A 19,960-nucleotide genomic window follows, 5' to 3' on the forward strand; every position below is an offset into this window, starting at 1 on the left:
TCTCTGTCTGTGTCTCTCTCTCTCTGTCTGTGTGTCTCTCGGTCTGTGTGTCTCTCTGTCTGTGTCTCTCGGTCTGTGTCTCTTTGTCTGTCTGTCTGTGTGTCTCTCGGTCTGTGTGTCTCTCTGTCTGTGTCTCTCGGTCTGTGTCTCTCTGTCTGTGTGTGTCTCTCGGTCTGTGTGTCTCTCGGTCTGTGTGTCTCTCTGTCTGTGTCTCTCGGTCTGTGTCTCTCTGTCTGTGTGTGTCTCTCGGTCTGTGTGTCTCTCGGTCTGTGTGTCTCTCTGTCTGTGTCTCTCGGTCTGTGTCTCTCTGTCTGTCTGTCTGTGTGTCTCTCGGTCTGTGTGTCTCTCGGTCTGTGTGTCTCTCTGTGTCTCTCGGTCTGTGTCTCTCTGTCTGTCTGTCTGTGTGTCTCTCGGTCTGTGTCTCTCGGTCTGTGTGTCTCTCTCTGTTTGTGTCTCTGTCTGTGTGTGTCTCTCTCTGTCTGTATTTGCTCCGGCAGTACATATACTAAAATTGGAACGATACAGAGAAGATTAGCATGGCCCCTGCGCAAGGATGACACGCAAATTCGTGAAGCGTTCCATATTTTTGCCATGAAGGCGTGTACATTCTGTTTGGCGATCAAATGCAGTGAATGCTGTTGCCATAAAGGCATGAACATTGTTTTGAATGCACGGAAAATTTCCAGCGCAATTGGCGCTGGAGTAATAAAGATTTCAAAAGTCTGTCTGTCTGTCTGTGTGTCTCTCTCTGTCTGTCTGTGTCTCTCTGTCTGTGTCTCTCTCTGTCTGTCTGTATCTCTCTGTCTGTGTGTCTCTCTCTGTCTTTCCGTGTCTCTCTGTCTTTCTTTCTGTACACGTTAGAGTGTGTGTACGTGTACATGTGTATGTGTACCGCGTGTGTGTATGTGTGTACGTGTATGTGTGTATGTATGTATACCGCGTGTGTGTACATGTATGTGTGTATGTGTACTGCGTGTGTATGTGTGTGTGTGTGTATAGGGGGAGCGGTGGTGTAGTGGTCAGCGCTACGCTGCGCTATGAACCTGGCGACCCGGGTTCGATTCCTGCTCACAACACCAGTGACGATTATCTGAACCGGTCCCGGGCCTCCCCTAGGTCGACTCAGCCTGAAATGAGTACCTGGTGCGGTGTGTAAACATCGCCACTGGGGAGACAAAGGCGGTCGGGCGTGGTGCTGGCCACCCACCCCCTCGTGTGCCGTGCCGGCCTTCATAGGTGCTCGCTAACAGCACTTGCCCCTACAGTCTGTTAAGGCTATACGGGGGATCTTTGTCTTTTATCTTTTTTATATATGTGGACTGTGTGTGTGTGCGTGTAAGTGTGTATGTGTACCGTCTATGTGTAGGGGTGTTTCAGGAGGGTAAACAAACACACAGGGGTGTCTGCACCAGAGGTCGCAACCGGGTACCCGATACCCGTACCCTACCCGATACCCGGCTACCCGTACCCGGCCGGGTACGGGTAGCCGTTTGCGACCCTGGTGCGGTCGGGTACGGGTACGGGTAGACCGTGAGTCACTGGTGAGTCACCGTTTGTCACTCATTTCGGGTAGGGTACGGGTATGGAACAGGTACCCGTACCCGGCTGGGTACGGGTACCCATTTGTGACCCTGGTGCGGCCGGGTACGGGTAAGGAATCAAAACCCGTTTGCGACCTCTGGTCTGCACCCACACACAGAGGGGTGTCTACATCAACGTCCGCAACGGTTAACCCTGGGGGGCTGTGGGTGGTGCTGGGATCCCCCACAGCCCCACCCCTCGGGGGACGATTGGTATAAAAGGCAGGGAGCCGGAGGGCTCGGGGTCCCAGTGGGTAAGCTTCGACCAGTGAAGACTGAAGACCTGCAGAATAGGCCCTGGAACTCCCCTGGCTGGTCGTATTTGTCAGGGCCGAGCAGGGCAAGCCAGAGGCGCGGCGCTAAGAGCTCTTGTAAGAGCCGGTCTGAGGGTTAAGTGACGTGATCCGTGCTTAACCAGGGCCGGATCAGTTAGCCTCCCCTAGCACCATGGGGCCAGATTAGTTGGGGATAGCGCTAGGGGGATATCCCTGTTAAGTCCGGGTGAAGGGGCCGTTACCCCTTCAAGTGTTATATACATGGCCTGTAACTGACAAAGTTGAATAAATAAGTGTGCCTCCGATTACATCGTCTCCGTCCCATTTGAACCCACTACATATGTAATGAGCGACTTCCACGACACGTCGTGTAGAGGGTACTTCTTTTATGACTCACACTGGGCACAAAACAGGCCAACGCTTATTCTTCCTCACACAGAGTACAACACTCAATATTAACGTCTCTACTGGCCACACACAGCCCATCACTCGGCGTGGTCCCATCGCCCTCACTCGGCTACACCGCTGACTGGCGGCATGACGATCACGGAGATGGAAACCACGCAGGAGATCTTCCACGTGGACGGACGACGGCGAGAGATGTCGGCGAGCAGCGACGCAGCCTGGATCCAAGACCCCACACACGAGCCCCCAAGCTCTGGGTCCACTCCCTCTTATATCGCCCCAGCAGGGATGCCATTACATCTGTGCATTGTGTGTGTACGTGTGTGTAGGTGTGCGTGTGTGTGCGTGCCCGTGTGCACACATGCCCGTGTGCACACATGCCTGTGTGCGCACGTGCCCTTGTGTGTGTGCCCATGTGCGCACGTGTGTGTAAGTGTGTAAAACAACCCCCTTACCTCCTCGTGGTGCTGGACGTGGGGGGAGGGCCAATTTAGATTGACAATTCCCCTCGTGGTGTTTGTAGCCACCGCAGCGGCCAAGTGGGGGCTCTGGATGGGTGTGAGGGGCTGGTAACCCCTCCACCTTCAAATAAATTATATCGATACCACGGAAAAAATATCAAACGAAGCTTGTGCCAGAGGTCCCGGGGGGACAGGCGTCCATGACGTCTCCTGGCCAAACCCCATTTGGCGGAGTCAGAAGACTGAATCCTTACCCTCGGGGCTCCTCCAGAAACAGTAGAAAGCCATTGCGAGTAGCCACGTGGAATGTTCGAACACTCACTGCTGAGGAGAGGCTGCCACTCCTCTCTTGGGAGCTGGACCGGTACCGTCTGGATCTCTGGGGTACTCAGGAGGTCCAGTAGACTGACTCTGGCTCCTGCCACTATGAGGAGTGGACAGTCCTCTTCTCGGGGCAGGAAACTACCAAGCAACGGAGTGGCAGTGAGGTGTTGGAAGCTGTAAGCTCCAGGCTACTTTGGGCTCTCCTTCCCATCAACCTGAGACAAGGAGTGGTAGTCGTGGTTACTTATGCTGCCACCAAAGATGAACATCAGTGGAGGAATGCAGGCAAGGCCGATTAGTTAGATGTGTCTATTTGTTTGTGTTTCTCCCTTGTGATGGGACTTTGTAAGATGAATGTTGAGATTCGTCTGAATTGGTCTGTAGTAATAAAGTAGGACACTGATAAGGGGTTGACAGGTTTGCTACTATACACTGTACTACTATACACGAACTATATACCGTGTCAACCCAGCCGGTTTACCCCGTATTCTTGTCCAGGGAAATTTCATTTCAGGTTCATACGGCGTACAGCCGTCTCAATACGGGCACAATAACAATAATGTTGTGTATTTGTTTGTGTTTCTCCCTTGTGATGGGGACTTGCAGGATAAACGTTGAGATGTATAAGGGCATAGGGGTGACCAATAAAGTCTGAATTGGTCTGTAATCAAGTTTAAGTTCATTTATTAGGTATAGCCCTGTGAGCCATTCGGCTTGAATCGGGTGCAACCGCAACAAACAAAAACATGAACAAGAAAACATCTTAAAGTGACTATGTGACTAAATGCAAACTGAAAATCCTGGAAAAAACCAGCAAAATTCCAGAAAAAAGCACCGTACACCAACGCTGTGTGCAAAAATCCCAGTGCGATGCAAGTCAAACAACAACAACAACCACAAGACAACTTAGATTAAGGCCATCAGTCTAACTCCGTACCACAACAAACATGTCCAAACCAAAAAACGTTTCGAAATCACCTAAATAAAGCCATAAAAGCAGTGATCATAGGAACTGTGACCGAATTTTCACAATAAACGACACAAACAACATATACCACCAAACCCTGCAGCCATAATAAGGTAGGGCACTGATAAGGGGTTAACGACGGGTATGCCACTGTATAAATATAAGATAGTTTTGTTGAATGCTACCTGGGGTGCGGCTCAGTGGGCCCTAAGTGGTCAAAAATCTAAAATTGGTGGAGTCGTTCAGTTGTCATCTCAGCCGCCCTCAAATCCCCCAACCTCTTGAGAGGATTGGTGCAGTGTGGCTTGCGCATATCCCCGCATCTTGTCGCCCGCGTCTGGAGTCGCTGAATGAGGACTGCCACTGACAAGACATTGTCTGTGTGGTGGGAGACACGGGGAGAGAGACACGGGGAGAGAGACACGGGGAGAGAGACACGGGGAAAGACACACGGGGAAAGACACAGAGACACGGGGAGAGAGACAAGAGACACGGGGAAAGACATACACGGGGAGAGAGGGAGAGACACGGACACGGGGAGAGACACAGAGACACGGGGAGAGACAGACACGGGGAGAGACACGGGGAGAGAGACAAGAGACACGGGGAAAGACATACACGGGGAGAGAGGGAGAGACACGGACACGGGGAGAGAGACAGAGACACGGGGAGAGACACAGACACGGGGAGAGAGACAGAGACACGGGGAAAGACATACACGGAGAGAGAGACACGGGGAGAGAGACAAGAGACACGGGGAGAGAGACAGAGACACGGGGAGAGAGACAGAGACACGGGGAGAGACAGAGACACGGGGAGAGAGACAGAGACACGGGGAGAGACACATACACGGGGAGAGAGACAGAGACACGGGGAGAGACACAGACACGGGGAGAGAGACAGAGACACGGGGAGAGACACAGACACGGGGAGAGAGACACGGGGGGAGAGACAGACTGAGACACGGGGAGAGAGACACAGGGAGAGAGACACGGGGATAGAGACACGGGGAGAGAGAGACACGGGGGGGAGAGACACAGACACGGGGAGAGAGACACGGGGGGGGGGGGTAGACAGAGACACGGGGAGAGAGACACGGGGAGAGACAGAGACACGGGGAGAGAGACAGAGACACGGGGAGAGACACAGAGACACGTTGAGAGATATACGGAGAGAGAGTCAAGAGACACGGGTAAATACAGACACGGGCCGAGAGACACGTGGAGAGAGACGGAGACACGGGGAGAGACACAGGGAAGGAGAGAGACAGACTGAGACACGGGGAGAGACAGAGACACGGGGAGAGAAAAACTGAGACACGGGGAGAGACGGGAAGACAAACACAGACAACAACAACACCACCACCACGGGGTGAGTTCACAAAAGTCGTCACGTCTCCTTGGTGCGTCCCTGGAAGAGCAGCTGTGACGTCACTGACGTGGTCGATGAGTCACGTGATGGCGTCAGGTGGAGCGGAGTTGGTTGACGATGCCTCCCGATGTCAATGGCGGAGCCAGGATTTTCAGGTGGGGGGGGGGGGGTAACCCCTCCAGCAATGAAAAATGATAGAGGAGTTGTTAGTAAGTAAGGAGTTGTTAGTAAGTAAGGAGTTCTTAGCAAGTAAGGAGTTTTTACCTTTTTAAACTGGTACAAAACTGACACCTTTATTCAAGGCATCATGTTTGCAATAACCACAACACAAGTAGTCAAAAAAGCAAACAAAAAGAAACAACTCTGATAATGATAATAATATGCACTGTCCTTATTATCATTATCAGAGTTGCTTCTTTTTGTTTGCTTTTTTGACTACCTGTGTTGTGGTTATTGCAAACATGATGCCTTGAATAAAGGTGTCAGTTTTGTACCAGTTTAAAAGGTTAAACACCTACTGCTATATTTTGCCACTGGTAAAAGAGATCTTATAAAGGAGTTGTTAATAAGTAGGAGTTGTTAGTAAGTATGGACTTATTAACTTTTGGCGTCATCTGGTCCAACCCATGTGAGACTAGGCTCTAAGGAAAGATGTCTCGGGTGTGGACCAATCAACTTCAAGGACAGTGCACATTATCAGAGTTATGTTTTTTTGTCTGCATTATGACTGCAGGTATTGTGGTATATGCAAACATGACTCCTTGTAAAAAAAGGTGTCAGTTTTGTTGCCAGATAGAAGGGTAAAAAAACAATTATCAAGTAAGGACTTGTTAGTAAGGAGTTAGTAAGTAAGGAGTTTTTAGTAAGGACTTGTCAGTGTGTAAGGAGTTGTTAGTAAGTAAGGACTTGTCCCTTGCATTTTATTCGATGCGTGTGCGGCGATGGCGCAGCCATCGATCGATGGTCGAATCCGAACCGCGTTGTGTGATCGGCATCGCGCTCGCTGAAGGTGTTGATGCCTTCAGGGAAGTCGTGTCCTATATACGCAACTGTGCACAATTCTGTGAGTCACTTGTAACCGCTTTGCCGTTACTTATTGCCAATTATGGACTCGGCTGTTGTCCTATCATCTCAAGAGTCCCTGGCACATAATCATATGCTACACAGTGGCAGTGGGGGTCGCAAAAATGCCGATTTATTACTAATAAACCCGAATGATCCGATCGAAATTAGGGATTTTGATCGGATCATTTGGGGGGGCACGTGCCCCCCCCCACCAGTGCCTCCCGTCTCCTACAAACTAAACACACAAAACATGTTCTAAAGATTAAAGCTTTCGTGACTGCAGGGATTCATCTTCTTGGTTCTTTCGGTAAAGTGACGTAGAAGGAAAATAATAAAAATAAAACGTCGTGAGAATTATTTTATTATGTTTTATTTTTATTATTTTATTATTTTACTCCTACGTGACTTTACCGAAAGAACCAAGAACATGTTCTAAAGAAATTCGTTTTCAATGCAGTATCGTAGTGTAGTGTATCGTAGTATAGTGTAGTAGTTAGTGTAGTGTGTATTGTAGTGTAAGGTGTCGGATGGTTTGCCAGAAAATCTTTGAGGCTGCCCGGTAGTCCCTCTCCATTGCCTCACCAAACTCCCCCCACGGCCAGGCTTTCGCTTCAGCGACTGCTACCGCTGCTGCCCTATTGGCAAGCCGGTACCTCTCAATCGAGTCGGAAGACCTTTTTTCGAGTACAACTCGGAAAGCCTCCTTCTTCAACTTGACAGCTTCCCTCACCACTGGTGTCTACAGGCACCAACTGCCTTCAGGCCACAGCTTTTCGCAGCTGCATCCACAAGCGAGGTCCTGAACATCATCCACTTGGACTTAATGTCCACGACCTCCCCTGGAGTGCAGCAGAAGTTTTCCCGGAGGTGGCAGTTGAAATCTTTCTGCACTAGGTCTTCCGCCAGACGTTACCAGAAAACCCACACTTCGTTTGGGCCTTCCACGTCTATCTGGTCGGTGCCTCAAGTGTCGGATCATCTGTATATGATAGATACGAAATATGTTAGCTGGGTAGACTCGTTTCTTGCACGAGCGATACAGTAACACGTCCTCAAATACACGTTCTCGTGATGGCGGGGCGGTGATTTGACTCTTTTCCCACCCCGTGTGTGTAGCGAAAGTACGAGTCACAAGTGTAAGTATGAATCAGGGGTCGGTCATGTATGAGCGGTCCGCGTACTCTGAGCCCGCGTACTCTTGAGACCTTACTGTGTTTTTTTTTCAATTAATCTGTAATCGTGGAATGCTTTGATGTTGTCCGCCAGCCCGGGTCACTCCCCACCCCTCCCTTCACGAAGAGTTTCTGAGCTGTCGGGCACTTTACTCGGCGGGAAATCAACTTGCGCGTGTTTCTTTGCGCGCTCCTCAGGTAGATGGACACAAATGCGGCATTGCCGTACATCAAACAAGAAAATGAAGAGAATCCAAATCCAGTGTTGGGCGCCGACCCGACGGTGAAGTGTGAAGGTGCCAATGCCGGTGAGGTTTGAGATGGACGTCTACCTTGGACCGATTTGGTCACCTTGGCAGTACTCTGCACTCCAATCGTGTTTTTTTTGCGTATTGTGTTTGTTGTTGTAACATTCTGACCTCTGTGTCCCTATTGGATATCTGTTAAAAATTTCAATTATAAAGAGCTTAATTGCTCATCAGTTTCATCCAGCATGAATAAATATTCTGATTCTGATGTCGGGGCCGCCGCAGTGGTTCGGAGATGTTAACTACCTCGTCTGGTATCCAGGAGGTTGTGGGCTCGATCCCTACCCTGACACCTGCTGTATATTTGTAATGTTCTGATCCTTTGGCCCTACTGGACATCTGTGAAAAAAAGCTTTATCGCTCATCGGATTCCTCCTGCAGTATAAATACAAGATTCTGATTCTAGGGTCAATGTCACCCCGATTCTTGTCCACATCATAGAAGCTAATTAGAGTTGACTCTATATAAGTGCTTGGATGGGCGACCACCCATGCATCGCGCCACAGTGGGTAAGAGATGTTAACTCCGTCTCCTGGTATACAGGAGTTCGTGGGTTTGATCCCGACCCTGATGCCTGCTGTATATTTCCAGTTTGCTTGTTCTCTCTCTCTCTCTCCCCTCGTGGTCGTATGGATTTGTCTCCGGATCCTCCGGGTTCCCCCTCTAGATTAAGAATCAACATCACACGTTTAGAGTATTTGACTGCTATACATTTCCACATGATAAGCCACTTCGTTGATCTATCATTTGTGATGGCCAGGTTACTTATGAAAAAGAGCTACATGGCTCAGTGGGCCTTACTTGGTGAAATCAAAAGTAGTTTACTAAATGTTTCTGCTTCTTTAAACAAAACACATGAATGTCAGCTATTCAATTCTTGGGTTTGATGCACCTCTGATGAGCACAGTTGGCTACATACGGTGCAAAAGAAGTTCTACATTTGTACAATATAAAGCGGTGAGAGATAAAGTTACGATAGATAAAGTGACGAGAGATAAAGTGGTGAGAGATAAAGTGATGAGAGATAAAGGGATGATAGATAAAGTGACGAGAGATAAAGTGATGAGAGATAAAGGGATAACAGATAAAGTGGCGAGAGATAAAGTGATGAGAGATAAAGTGATAAGCTAATGTAAGGTAAGTTAATTTATATGTATGTTGAACTTCTTTCGCACCGTACGTAGTCAACTATGCTAATCGGAGGTGCTATTATTGAATACTTTAATGTTCATTCTTTTATTTACTTTATGTTTATTATAAACAATTGTATTAAGTTTTTGTGTTGTGATACTGTTCAGGTGTTGAATCGCTTATTTACGTACATTCAGGGTTTTCGTTAGCCACTAACATTGTGCGCGAAATTTGCTCTTCACGAGCAAACTCCGGAACTTATTCCTTCGTCGTCGCGGACAAGGAGGGAATACCGTACTAGGGTTTCGGTTTTTATCTCGGGCAGATTCGCAAAGACGCAACTCGTTTGCTACATGTCCGCACAGCTGTGGTCTGCCCAGAAAACCACGGCGCTCCGCCCAGAAAACCACGGCGCTCCGTCAACCGCTTCAGAGCAGCGGCTAGTCGCTGCTGCACCACGCCTCTTCCACAAGTGGAGAATCAAAGACAACTCCACACAGTGTGACTGCACTCCTGTCAACCCCTTATCAGTGCCCTACCTTATTACAGACCAAGTCAAACCTTATTGGTCACACCGTGCCCATATAAATCTCAACGTTCATCCTACAAAGTCCCATCACAAAGGAGAAACACAAACAAACAGAGAAAAAAAAGTTTGCCCGTATTTAAACGGCTCTGCGCCGTATCGACCTGAAAACTCAATTTCCCTGTACAAAAATACAGATAAACCGTATACGATGACAGGTAATGCGACTGCAGCTCCTGAAGCTATCGCGTGGCTCACAGACTTAAACTCCTTGGACGTGTGATTTGGGCACAGACTTGCCACACGCGAGAGAGATGTCGGCAGTTTTTGTCTGTGAACATACGAACGTGTGTCGGGCGCAGTTGCCAAGCGAGGACCTCGCGGGAGCCCGGGGAGCGGCGACAAGTTGGCCGTAATGGTAAAAACCGAAGTGGAGGAAAATGGTAAGGCCCCCACCTTGCCCCGCACCTCCGATTAGAAAGGTTGGCTACTTATCATGCAAAAGCAGTTCACGGTGGCTTAGGAGAGGTTAGCTACCTTGCCTGATATACAGGAGATCGTGGGTTCGATCCCCGACCCTCATGCCTGCTGTATATTCGGAGTTTGCGTGTCTCTCCCTCTTTCTCCCCATGGTCGCGTGGATTTTTCTTCGCATCCTCCGGTTCTTCCCTCCACATTTAGAAATGTGCATTTACAGCATTTGGCTGCTGCTATACATTTCCACGTGATGATGATGATGATGATAAGCCCACTTCGTTGAGCTATAATTTGTGGTAGCCTGTTCAAATAAACGTTTTTTTAATGGTAATGATTTTTGTAAGTTAGACAGGCATTGGCACAGAAAATAAAACAAGAACTTATTCGAAGGCTCTACAAGGCCATTATCCAGGCTTAGTCCTAGTCAATAATTGATGGGGTATGGGATAGGCTTAGTTAGGGATGGGGTACACCTCGTTACGAGATGATTAAGGATGGGGTAGGGCTAATACTAGCCACTAGTTGACTAGATATGGCCTAGGCTTAGTTACTGTTCACTCGTTGATTGGGTATGGGGTATGCCTAGTACTAGTCATCACGTGTTTAGAGTATTTGGCTGCTGCGATACATTTCCACGTGATGATGATCAGCCCAATTCGTTGAGCTATCATTTGCGGTAGCCAGGTCGCTTCTGAAAAAGAGCTACATAGCTCAGTGGGCTTTACCTGAAAAAATAAAGAAATAAAACAAATTAAACCTAGTTAATAGTTGAACATACACACGTATGTACAACCCCCATGGACTCAACTCCTGCAGGCAGGCAGCCAGTCCCACAATCCGGATGTGGAGTCGCAATCTGCAAGGTGAACTCTACCCATCCTCAATTCGTCTGACAACCAGATAGACGGTGTTATAGTAGTTGTGTTTCTTTTAGACCCTCCGATCCTTCCACCCGTCCGAGACCGTTTGTGTGCGTTTTTCGAAATCGCAGCTCCGGATGCGAACATCGCTGGAGGTGAAGGAGCTGGCGAGGTGGCAGAGCACGAGGCAGTGGAATCCCGCGGGTATCTGGCCGCGCCGGTCCAGAACTTCATCGAGGTGGAGTTGTCAGAGGAGGACGCGGGTGAGCCGTCACCCTTTGGTCACGTCTTATCTTATTTGGGGGGTGCCACGGTGGCTAGGAGATGTTAACTACCTCGCCTGGTATACAGGAGGTCGTGGGTTCGATCCCAACCCTGACGCCGACTCTATATTTGGAGTCTGCCTGTCTCAATCCCCCTGGTTGCGTGGATTTTTCTCCGGGTCCTCCAGTTTTTCACTCCACATTTAGAATCAATGTCACGCATTCAGAGTATTTGGCTGCTCCTATACATTTCCACATGATAAGCCACATCCTATAGCTTTAATTTGTGATAGGTCGCTTCTGAAACAGAGCTATATATGTCATTGAGGCGTTACCTGCTAAAATAAAAGAGGTAGAGGTTATTTTATATTAATAAAAACGGCTTAGCTCAAGTCGCTCTATATGATACACGAGTATAATATTAACACTGAGTTGTACTCTATCATAAACTTTCGTATCTTTTTTTTCATATCCTTAAAAAGCGCTTTACATAGTTTAAAAGTGGTAACAAAAACCGAGTGGTTTAGATGGCAGAGGAAGTGCAAGGGCCGAGGAATGAGTGACCGTAACAGTGGGCATGTGGGGGTCATGAAAAGGGCTACGGGGAGGGACGGGAAGGAGTGGAGGGGCAAGGGGAGGGAAGAGGAAGGCGATGGGTGATGATGGAGAAGAGGTGAGGCTTTGAGAGAGGAACGGAAGGAGGTTAAGGAGGGGGACTGCTTCATTTACATGGGTAGTATTGAGTCAATAGGCAGTGGTGGGTGTATGGGCAGTGTTGAGTCTATGGGCAGTGTTGAGTCTGGGGGCAGTGTTGAGTCGACTGCCAGTGTTGAGTCTATAGGCAGTGTTGAGTCTATGGGCAGTGTTGAGTCTATGGGCAGTGTTGAGCCTACGGGTGGTGTTGAGTCTACGGGTGGTGTTGAGTCGACGGGCGGTGTTGAGTCTATGGGTAGTGTTGAGTCTATGGGTAGTGTTGAGTCTATGGGTAGTGTTGAGTCTATGGGTAGTGTTGAGTCTATGGGTAGTGTTGAGTCTATGGGCAGTGTTGAGTCTATGGGTAGTGTTGAGTCTATGGGTAGTGTTGAGTCTATGGGTAGTATTGGGTCAATAGGCAGTGGTGGGTGTATGGGTAGTGTTGAGTCTATGGTGCAGTGTTGAGTCTGGGGGCAGTGTTGAGTCGATGGCCAGTGTTGAGTCGATGGCCAGTGTTGAGTCTATGGGCATTGTTGAGTCTATAGGCAGTGTTGAGTCTATGGGCAGTGTGAGTCTATGGGCAGTGTTGAGTCTATGTGCAGTGTTGAGTCTATGGGCAGTGTTGAGTCTATGGGCATTGTTGAGTCTATGGGCAGTGTTGAGTCTATGGGCAGTGTCAGTCTATGTGCAGTGTGAGTCTATGGTGCAGTGTTGAGTCTATAGGTAATGTTGAGTCTATGGGCAGTCTTGAGTCTACGGGCAGTATTGAGCCTACGGGCGGTATTGAGTCTAGGGCAGTATTGAGTCTATGGGCAGTGTTAAGTCTATGGGTAGTGTTGAGTCTATGGGAAATGTTGAGTCTACGGGCGGTGTTGAGTCTACTGGCGGTGTTGAGTCTACGGGCAGTGTTAAGTCTATGGGCAGTAATTAAGTCTATGGTGCAGTGCTGAGACTAATGGGGAAGTGCTGCTCATATACAGGGGAAGTTGATTCCAGTGGGGTGCAAGGTGGGAGAAAGATGAAAACGAGTTTGGACACATTTCGCAATGAAGAAAATGCTTACAAGCAAAACATATATTTAATGCAAACCTCAAATGTCACTGGAACCATTTCTGACTTCTCATCACCATATTTACTTTGCGTCAGTTTAACCGAAGTGTGCATTTGATTTTTTAAAATATATTTTAAACGTGCAGCAGATGAAGCGAGAGAAACGGAACTCCTGTGCGACGAGTGCGGGAAGGGCAGAGGCTTCGAAATAATGAAGACAGACAAAGCGCAACGCAGCAGCAGCATCGGCAAGACGCAGGGAACCTGCAAGCGGTGCGGGAAGCCGATGGAAGGCGCTGTGCCGTGCACGGTGGCGGTCACCGCCGATGAGAGGAAGCTCGCGTGCAAGGAGTGCGGGAAGGGCTTTGCAACGCGCTCCACTTTGAACGCGCATTTCCGAATACACACGGGCGAGTGGCCGCACGTGTGCACGGAGTGCGGCAAGGGCTTTGCGACGCGCTCCAGCCTGGAGACGCACACGAGGACGCACACGGGCGAGCGTCCCCACGTGTGCGCTGAGTGCGGCAAGGCGTTCGCGCAGCGCTACCACCTGGAGGCACACTCGGTGTCGCACACCGGCGAGAAGCCGCACGTGTGCGAGGAGTGCGGCAAGGGGTTCACTCGCTTCTACGACTTAAAGGTCCACTTCAGGACGCACACGGGCGAGAAGCCACATGCGTGCAAGGAGTGCGGCAGGGGATTCGCGCACCGCTCCAGCCTGGAGGCGCACGCCGTGTCGCACACGGGCGAGTGGCCGCACGTCTGCGGGGAGTGTGGGAAGGGCTTCGCGCAGCGCTACAACCTGGAGAAGCACGCCAAGACGCACACTGGCGAGCGGCCGCACGCCTGCGTCGAGTGCGGCAAGGCGTTCGCGCACCGCTCCGACCTGGAGAGGCACAGGAGGACACACACGGGCGAGAAGCCGCATGCGTGCGCCGAGTGTGGCAAGCGCTTCGCGAGGCGCTCCCACCTGGAGGTGCACTCCATATCGCACACGGGCGAGTGGCCGCACGCGTGCGGCGAGTGCGGCAAGGGCTTCGCACACCGCTCCGACCTAGAGGTGCACGCGAGGACACATACGGGTGAGAGGCCGCATTCGTGCGCCGAGTGCGGCCGGGGCTTCGCCCGGCGCTCCCACCTGGAGGCGCACTCAGCGTCGCACGCGGGCGAGTGGCCGCACGTGTGCGGCGAGTGTGGCAAGGGCTTCGAGCACCGCTTTTCTTTGGAGAAGCACGCGAGGACGCACACGGGCGAGAAGCCGCACGTGTGCGCTGAGTGCGGCAAGGGCTTTTCACAGAGCGGCCACTTGAAGCGACATTCTAGGACGCACGCTGCTGAGTGGAAATCTTGAATCGAAGCATTTTTTTTACTTCCCCTTTTCCCTCCCCCATTTGGCTTCGAGCGATGTTTTTTTTTTCGTTTTGGCTAAATACGCTCGCCCATCGTATATATAGTTGCCGTAGTGTGATGTTGTATTAGGGATATAACAAATAAACTGAAAAAAATGTCACATTTCTACGCATAAATGTACGTACAGGAAAAACGTTGCCCGAACCCGGGCTATATAGAATGCGTGGTTCGGCTCTGCACGGTTTTACCTCATGAGGTCTCTTTTCCGGGATACAGGAGGCGATGTTTCGGCTGCTAAGGTTCTTGTCTCCGTGTTGGAAAGTAGTGCTGTGAGAATGCCAGCATCCGTTGGAAGTTGTGAATGAACCGACCGTCCTTCACGAGCCTCCTCCATAGCGGCCGATCTTGACACTGCTGTTACCTGTCATCGGCAAGTCCACTCAGCTCCACTTCCTCCCCTGTCACATCAGCTCCATCTCTTCTCCAGCCCTTGCCACTCAACCACTCACTCACCCACTCACTCATCCATCACCTCCATCTCTTCTCCAGCCCATGTCGTGCCCATTTAGCCCCCTTTATCTGGCCAAACAGAAGCTGCTTGGACATGCGGTGGGTGACTGGGCATGCGGGCTACGTGACCCAGCCAACACAGCCTCGCCTACCGGAGGGGCTTACTGACTGGAATGTGTCCAGATCTTTCAAGGCTTTGTGAGAGATGCTAACACACAGAGATGTGCCTACCGCACCTCCGATGAGCCACGTTTGGCTACGTACAGTGCGAAAGAAGTTCAACATGCATACGAACACACACACAGTTACAATTTTCTGTACTGTGGGCGTGACTCAGCAAGTGGCTATTCTATTGTTTTTAGGATTTATAAAGCACCTTTCACCAAGGCGCTTGGCAATGCTTACCAACTTTGGTACAAAATAGCAAAATAAGGGGTGGGAATGGGTAGTGACGAGGGTGGAGGAAGCGAGGTGAAGGCTGCGGCTGGGGAGGGATTTAAGGGGGTTAGGTGGTGCTGGTTCGGGTGGCGGAAGAGGAAGGGAAAAGGTGACATAAAAGAGGAAAGCGACGGGGAGAGTCGGATGTGGATAGGGAGTTTATTCCAGTGTAAGGAGGCAATCAAAAAGAAGGAGCGAAAGCGAGATTCGGCGCGGGGTGGAAGAGGGAAAGCAAGAAGCTAGGCAGCTCGTGCAGTTTCGCTTTGCACGCCCCATTTTTGTAACGCATCTACTACTACCACCACATGTTTTTGTCCCGCATAAAGCGGTAGAGAAATGTGCGGTTTAGTTTTCTTTGTCTCTCGAACCTGGGGGTTCTCGCACTGAGTCTCAGTGGCTCTGAAAGTGTTGGCAGCCACCGCTACCTCCTCCGCCGCCTTGTCGTCGTCATCGTGCTGCCCGTCGTGTCACTCTGCACGGTCGCTGTTGCTGCTGCCACTGCTGCTGTTCTGCGTTGAGCATCATAGGTGGCGGTGAAACTCACTCATGACGCAAGGTGAATCCACACTCGCACTGCGATTCACTCTCTCGCACCATGTTCGCTAATGGTAAAAATTGTTTAGTTTTATTTGTATATATATGTTCTAAGCGATTTGTATACCTTTATTATACTTTGCCCTCCTGTCGTGTTTCTGTATTGTTTGTTGTAACGTTCTGACCCCGTGCCCCTACTGGACATCTGTGAAAAAGAGCTTTATGGCTCATCAGATTCGTCCTCAATTGTAAATAAATATTCTGAAAGGCGGCTGGTGCACTTGCCAGCCCCCTGCCTACCCCTCCGAGGATCGCCACCTATTATGTTTATTAACTGTGAATAACCAAAACAATATCCATTGTGAATAAATTAACCCCACCTCTGGTCCTCGCACCTGATTAGCTAACAAGTAACGACATCACATTTACCATCCCTGCTCTATTTAAGACCGAAGGATTTCTCCACAACTCTCTCTGGCTGTCGTCACCTGATGATGCTTGTTGCTGTTGTAATTACCGGCGACACGTCACGGTAACTCGAATTGTAGATGTGGGTTTACTCTCCAACACACAACCGGTTAGTGCTGAACTAGAAACGAATTGGCCACGTTCTGTTTACGTGACAAACCCCTTACTGATTGGCAGTGTTGGGTAGTCGTGGCGAATTTAACGACACATTCACGCGATCTAACCCAACAAAAAGTATTTTATGGATACATTTTGCGCGTTCCAATGATCCCGAGAGTGAAGCCGTTGGGAGCCTCGTGCTCCTGGTAGGGTCACCCATCATGGCGGCAAGGTCTATTCAACTTTTTAAAACTATAAACTCCATACAACATGGAACGACACAATGCCCGATCCGCAGATACAAAGGAGACATCACACTGACGATAATACATTACTCCGCTACTGATGCAGTAGTCTGCCTTGACCATCTGAATGTGAAATTGGAGTTGTTGCTCTGCCATCTACATCAGCCTTCCAAAATAACTATAAAGTATTTTTTATTACCAGGTAAAGCCGACTGAGCTACGTAGCTCTTTTTCAAAAGCCACTTGGCCTCTCGGTTAAACACAACTTCCCGTGCTGGATGAACGCCCCACTAACTCATCTCAACCTTCTCGACAACATCCAGAAGAATGGGCTGAAAATAATTGGTGTTGATGAAGCCATTGCCAACACACACCTCACCACCCCCAGCCTGCAAGCTGCTGCTGTCAAGAGTCCTGTGCAAAATGCACTTTCAATCACTGCCCCACAGACATTCAGGCCTCCCTGATACACATTGTCAGCGAAATCACCGATTCTGGTCTTCAGGTCTTCAAATGCCGAGCACATGGGCATCTTCTAACTTCACCACACTCTTTGTAGGGACCGAGTCTTTGAGCTGCAGTGAACAAATGATTATGCTGCTTAGATGTACCAATGTCTGATATGGCTATTTCACCCAATAAGAAAATGCAGGGTGGTCTACCTTCATCTGGAAGGGGAAGCTGAACTGAACATCTGATCCACGGAGTCGGCTTCGCAGATCAAAAACAAGATAGCCCATGTACTCCAGGAACTCGCCACCAGGTTATCAACGAAAAGGCCGATAAGCCTCCGCCCAGGTCCAGAACACGTTCCTTCGGAGTGAGCAGGTGACTGTGTCGGGCGGCGCGTCACGTGGTGCTGAGCCCACCCGAAGCGCTCTATGAAATACAAATCGAGGGCGTGGTTATGCACGGCAGACAGACAAATAATCCCTGGTGGGCAGTGTGGAACTGTTGTTCCTACCTGTATTAAGGTTCTTGTCGGCCATAGGCACATCTGTTTTATGGGCATTCAAGTGATAACATTATACAGTTGGTACTGCTGCCCCATGTCACTAGCTCTGCCGTCACTCCGCTTGTTTCAAGCGTACTTTGTCCAGCTACTGGAAAGATGTTACTGCTGATAAGTTCACTATTTAGTCTGAGCCCTAATTCGACGGAGGCGCGCTGTGTGCCGCAGATTAGCAGATTTAATTTGAAAAACACCACTTGAAGATGTCATTGCGAATTTTGCAATTAAAACAATCTGGTAAAGTTAATCTCCGGTGTTAATGTATCTCACCTTATGAAAAAAAAACGATTTACATGACTATTCCTCTTTATATATACAGGGTGCTTGAAAAAAATGCTAACACTTATATGATACTATAATTTTTTATGGGAAAAGAACGGATTATACACTGTAACATGTTAACAAATGTACATTAATAGCTTCAAAAAGTCAAAGTCCTCCACTTGTTCGCCATTTTGTCAACACATAGCTTCAAAAAGTCAAAGAGCTTCCACTTGTTCACCATTTTGTCAACACAGCTTCAAAAAGTCAAAGAGTCTCCACTTGTTCGCCATTTTGTTAACACATAGCTTCAAAAAGTCAAAGAGTCTCCACTTGTTCGCCATTTTGTCAACACATAGCTTCAAAAAGTCAAAGAGCTTCCACTTGTTCGCCATTTTGTCAACACATAGCTTCAAAAAGTCAGAGTCTCCACTTGTTCGCCATTTTGTCAACACGTGCCTGGAATTTTCTCCAGGTGGTCTCCAGAGCCCGGAGGGACATTTCTTGTGGTACTGTTGCAAATTCTCAGAAGTAAAAAAAAATTAAGCACCCTGTACTGTGCCTATTCTTGCTAAATAAAAACATTGATTCAAGAATATATTTTGTTACTTAAATGTTTTAACATACATACAAACAAATTAAAATAACGCAGTCAAATTTTGTTGGAGGCTCTTTTAGTTTTTGTAGGCCCTAGAAACAGTGCCTGTGGAATATTGGATAATACGGTCCTGGTGGGTGAATGAGTGGGTGGGTGGCTGCGTGAGTGAGTGGGTGGCTGGGTGAGTGAGTGGGTGAGTGAGGAGGCCCTTGCCACAGTGGGTGAGTATGTGGCTGGGTGAGTGAGTGGGTGAGTGAATAGGCCCTTGCCACAGTGCCTACTGTGGCCTATTGGATAATAACGGCCCTGGCCTACGCCCTGATGTTCAACACGAATAACGTGACATGGAGGAGTGAGTTCTACTCCCATCTCGACGATGATGCCGCACAACCGCCATCCCGAGGAGCGAGCGAAAAGGTGCGTACGGCCTGGGGAGTCTTCCATGCCCGGGTGGCGACTGTGGCCGCAGCATTTGGAGCGGAAACCCATTGGAAATGACGGGGGGTGGGAAGAAAAGTCAACGCCAAACAGCATCCCTCCTCGAGACCCAAGTGTGCCCAACACACGGCCTGATCTGATCATGACAAAGGCAGTCGGTCACCAGAGAGACCAACAAAAGACTACGCAGAAGCACCCCAGGTTCCAAGCACTGGCACCTCCTGGACTTACGCCATCGTCCGTGCCATTGATCTGAGAGACACGCAGCCCATGTTGGCTACACGGGGGACCTTTGTGTGTGTGTGCTCACAGCACTTGCCCCTACTGCCCGTGTGGGCTACTCGGGGGACCTTTGTGTGTGCTCACAGCACTTGCCCCTACATCCCGTGTGGGCTACACGGGGGACCTTTGTCTATGTGCTCACAGCACTTGTCTTTATAACCCGTGTGGGCTACTCGGGGGACCTTTGTGTGTGCTCACAGCACTTGCCCCTACATCCCGTGTGGGCTACACGGGAGACCTTTGTCTGTGTGTGTTCACAGCACTTGCCCCTACATCCCGTGTGGGCTACTCGGGGGACCTTTGTCTGTGTATGCTCACACTTGCCTCTACATCCCGTGTGGACTACACGGGGGACCTTTGTTATTGCACTGAGGCAGCAGGCTGCACGGAGTGGACAGGGAATTTGTATTCATTTGTAATCTCTCTGTGTGTGTGGCGTTTGAATGTGATCGCTGCATTGCGTGCGATGTTAATCCTCTTAATAATTTAACCGTTAACTTTTTTTTATGTTTTAATGTTTATTTTTTAGAGTGCGAAATAAAACACGCCGGCACACATCCCTCGTGTCCTGGCGGGCCACGGGCCCAAGCGCAGGGCCTGCCTTGCCTGATTTCGCTGCCGGAACACATCCCTCGTATCCCGGCGGGCACGGTGGGCCCGCGCCAGGGCCTGCCTTGCCTGATTTCGCTGCCGGAACAAACTATCGTATCCCGGCGGGCACGGTGGGCCCGTGCCAGGGCCTGCCTTGCCTGATTTCGCTGCCGGAACAAATCCCTCGTATCCCGGCGGGCACGGTG

General features: G+C 49.7%; 1 protein-coding gene and 1 non-coding gene across 5 annotated transcripts; both read left to right on the forward strand.

Moving 5' to 3' along the window:
* Positions 1 to 481: 481 nt before the first annotated feature.
* LOC133360858 (U6 spliceosomal RNA) lies at positions 482 to 588 on the forward strand. The gene has a single exon (XR_009757312.1). It is a non-coding gene; the product is annotated as a U6 spliceosomal RNA (small nuclear RNA).
* A 4,526-nt stretch (positions 589 to 5,114) lies between these two features.
* On the forward strand, positions 5,115 to 15,135 carry LOC133360754 (oocyte zinc finger protein XlCOF6-like). 4 transcript variants are annotated; one of them, XM_061579602.1, is made up of 5 exons: positions 5,115 to 5,383; positions 7,819 to 7,928; positions 9,948 to 10,028; positions 11,054 to 11,185; positions 13,075 to 15,132. In XM_061579602.1, exons 2-5 carry the CDS (start codon positions 7,823 to 7,825, stop codon positions 14,277 to 14,279), a joined length of 1,524 nt encoding a protein of 507 aa, XP_061435586.1. In that variant the 5' UTR covers positions 5,115 to 5,383; positions 7,819 to 7,822; the 3' UTR covers positions 14,280 to 15,132. The 4 variants fall into 4 exon arrangements, with proteins under 4 accessions (XP_061435586.1, XP_061435587.1, XP_061435585.1 ...); XM_061579603.1 differs by having other exon boundaries at positions 7,823 to 7,928; XM_061579601.1 differs by lacking the exon at positions 5,115 to 5,383 and adding an exon at positions 5,405 to 5,538 and having other exon boundaries at positions 7,823 to 7,928; positions 13,078 to 15,135.
* Positions 15,136 to 19,960: the final 4,825 nt, after the last annotated feature.

The sequence above is a fragment of the Lethenteron reissneri genome, chromosome 69, assembly GCF_015708825.2.
Source record: "Lethenteron reissneri isolate LAM-NWPU_2019-01 chromosome 69, ASM1570882v1, whole genome shotgun sequence".
NCBI classification, from domain to species: Eukaryota; Metazoa; Chordata; class Hyperoartia; order Petromyzontiformes; family Petromyzontidae; genus Lethenteron; species Lethenteron reissneri.

Bases quoted from the DNA above. Each gene is read 5' to 3' on its own strand.
- LOC133360754 (XM_061579601.1), top strand. From the start codon at position 5,458: ATGAGTCACGTGATGGCGTCAGGTGGAGCGGAGTTGGTTGACGATGCC. The intron at 7,929-9,947 runs GTGAGGTTTGAG...TGTCGGGCGCAG, and splicing joins GTGTGAAGGTGCCAATGCCG to TTGCCAAGCGAGGACCTCGC. The intron at 10,029-11,053 runs GTAAGGCCCCCA...TCGAAATCGCAG, and splicing joins AACCGAAGTGGAGGAAAATG to CTCCGGATGCGAACATCGCT.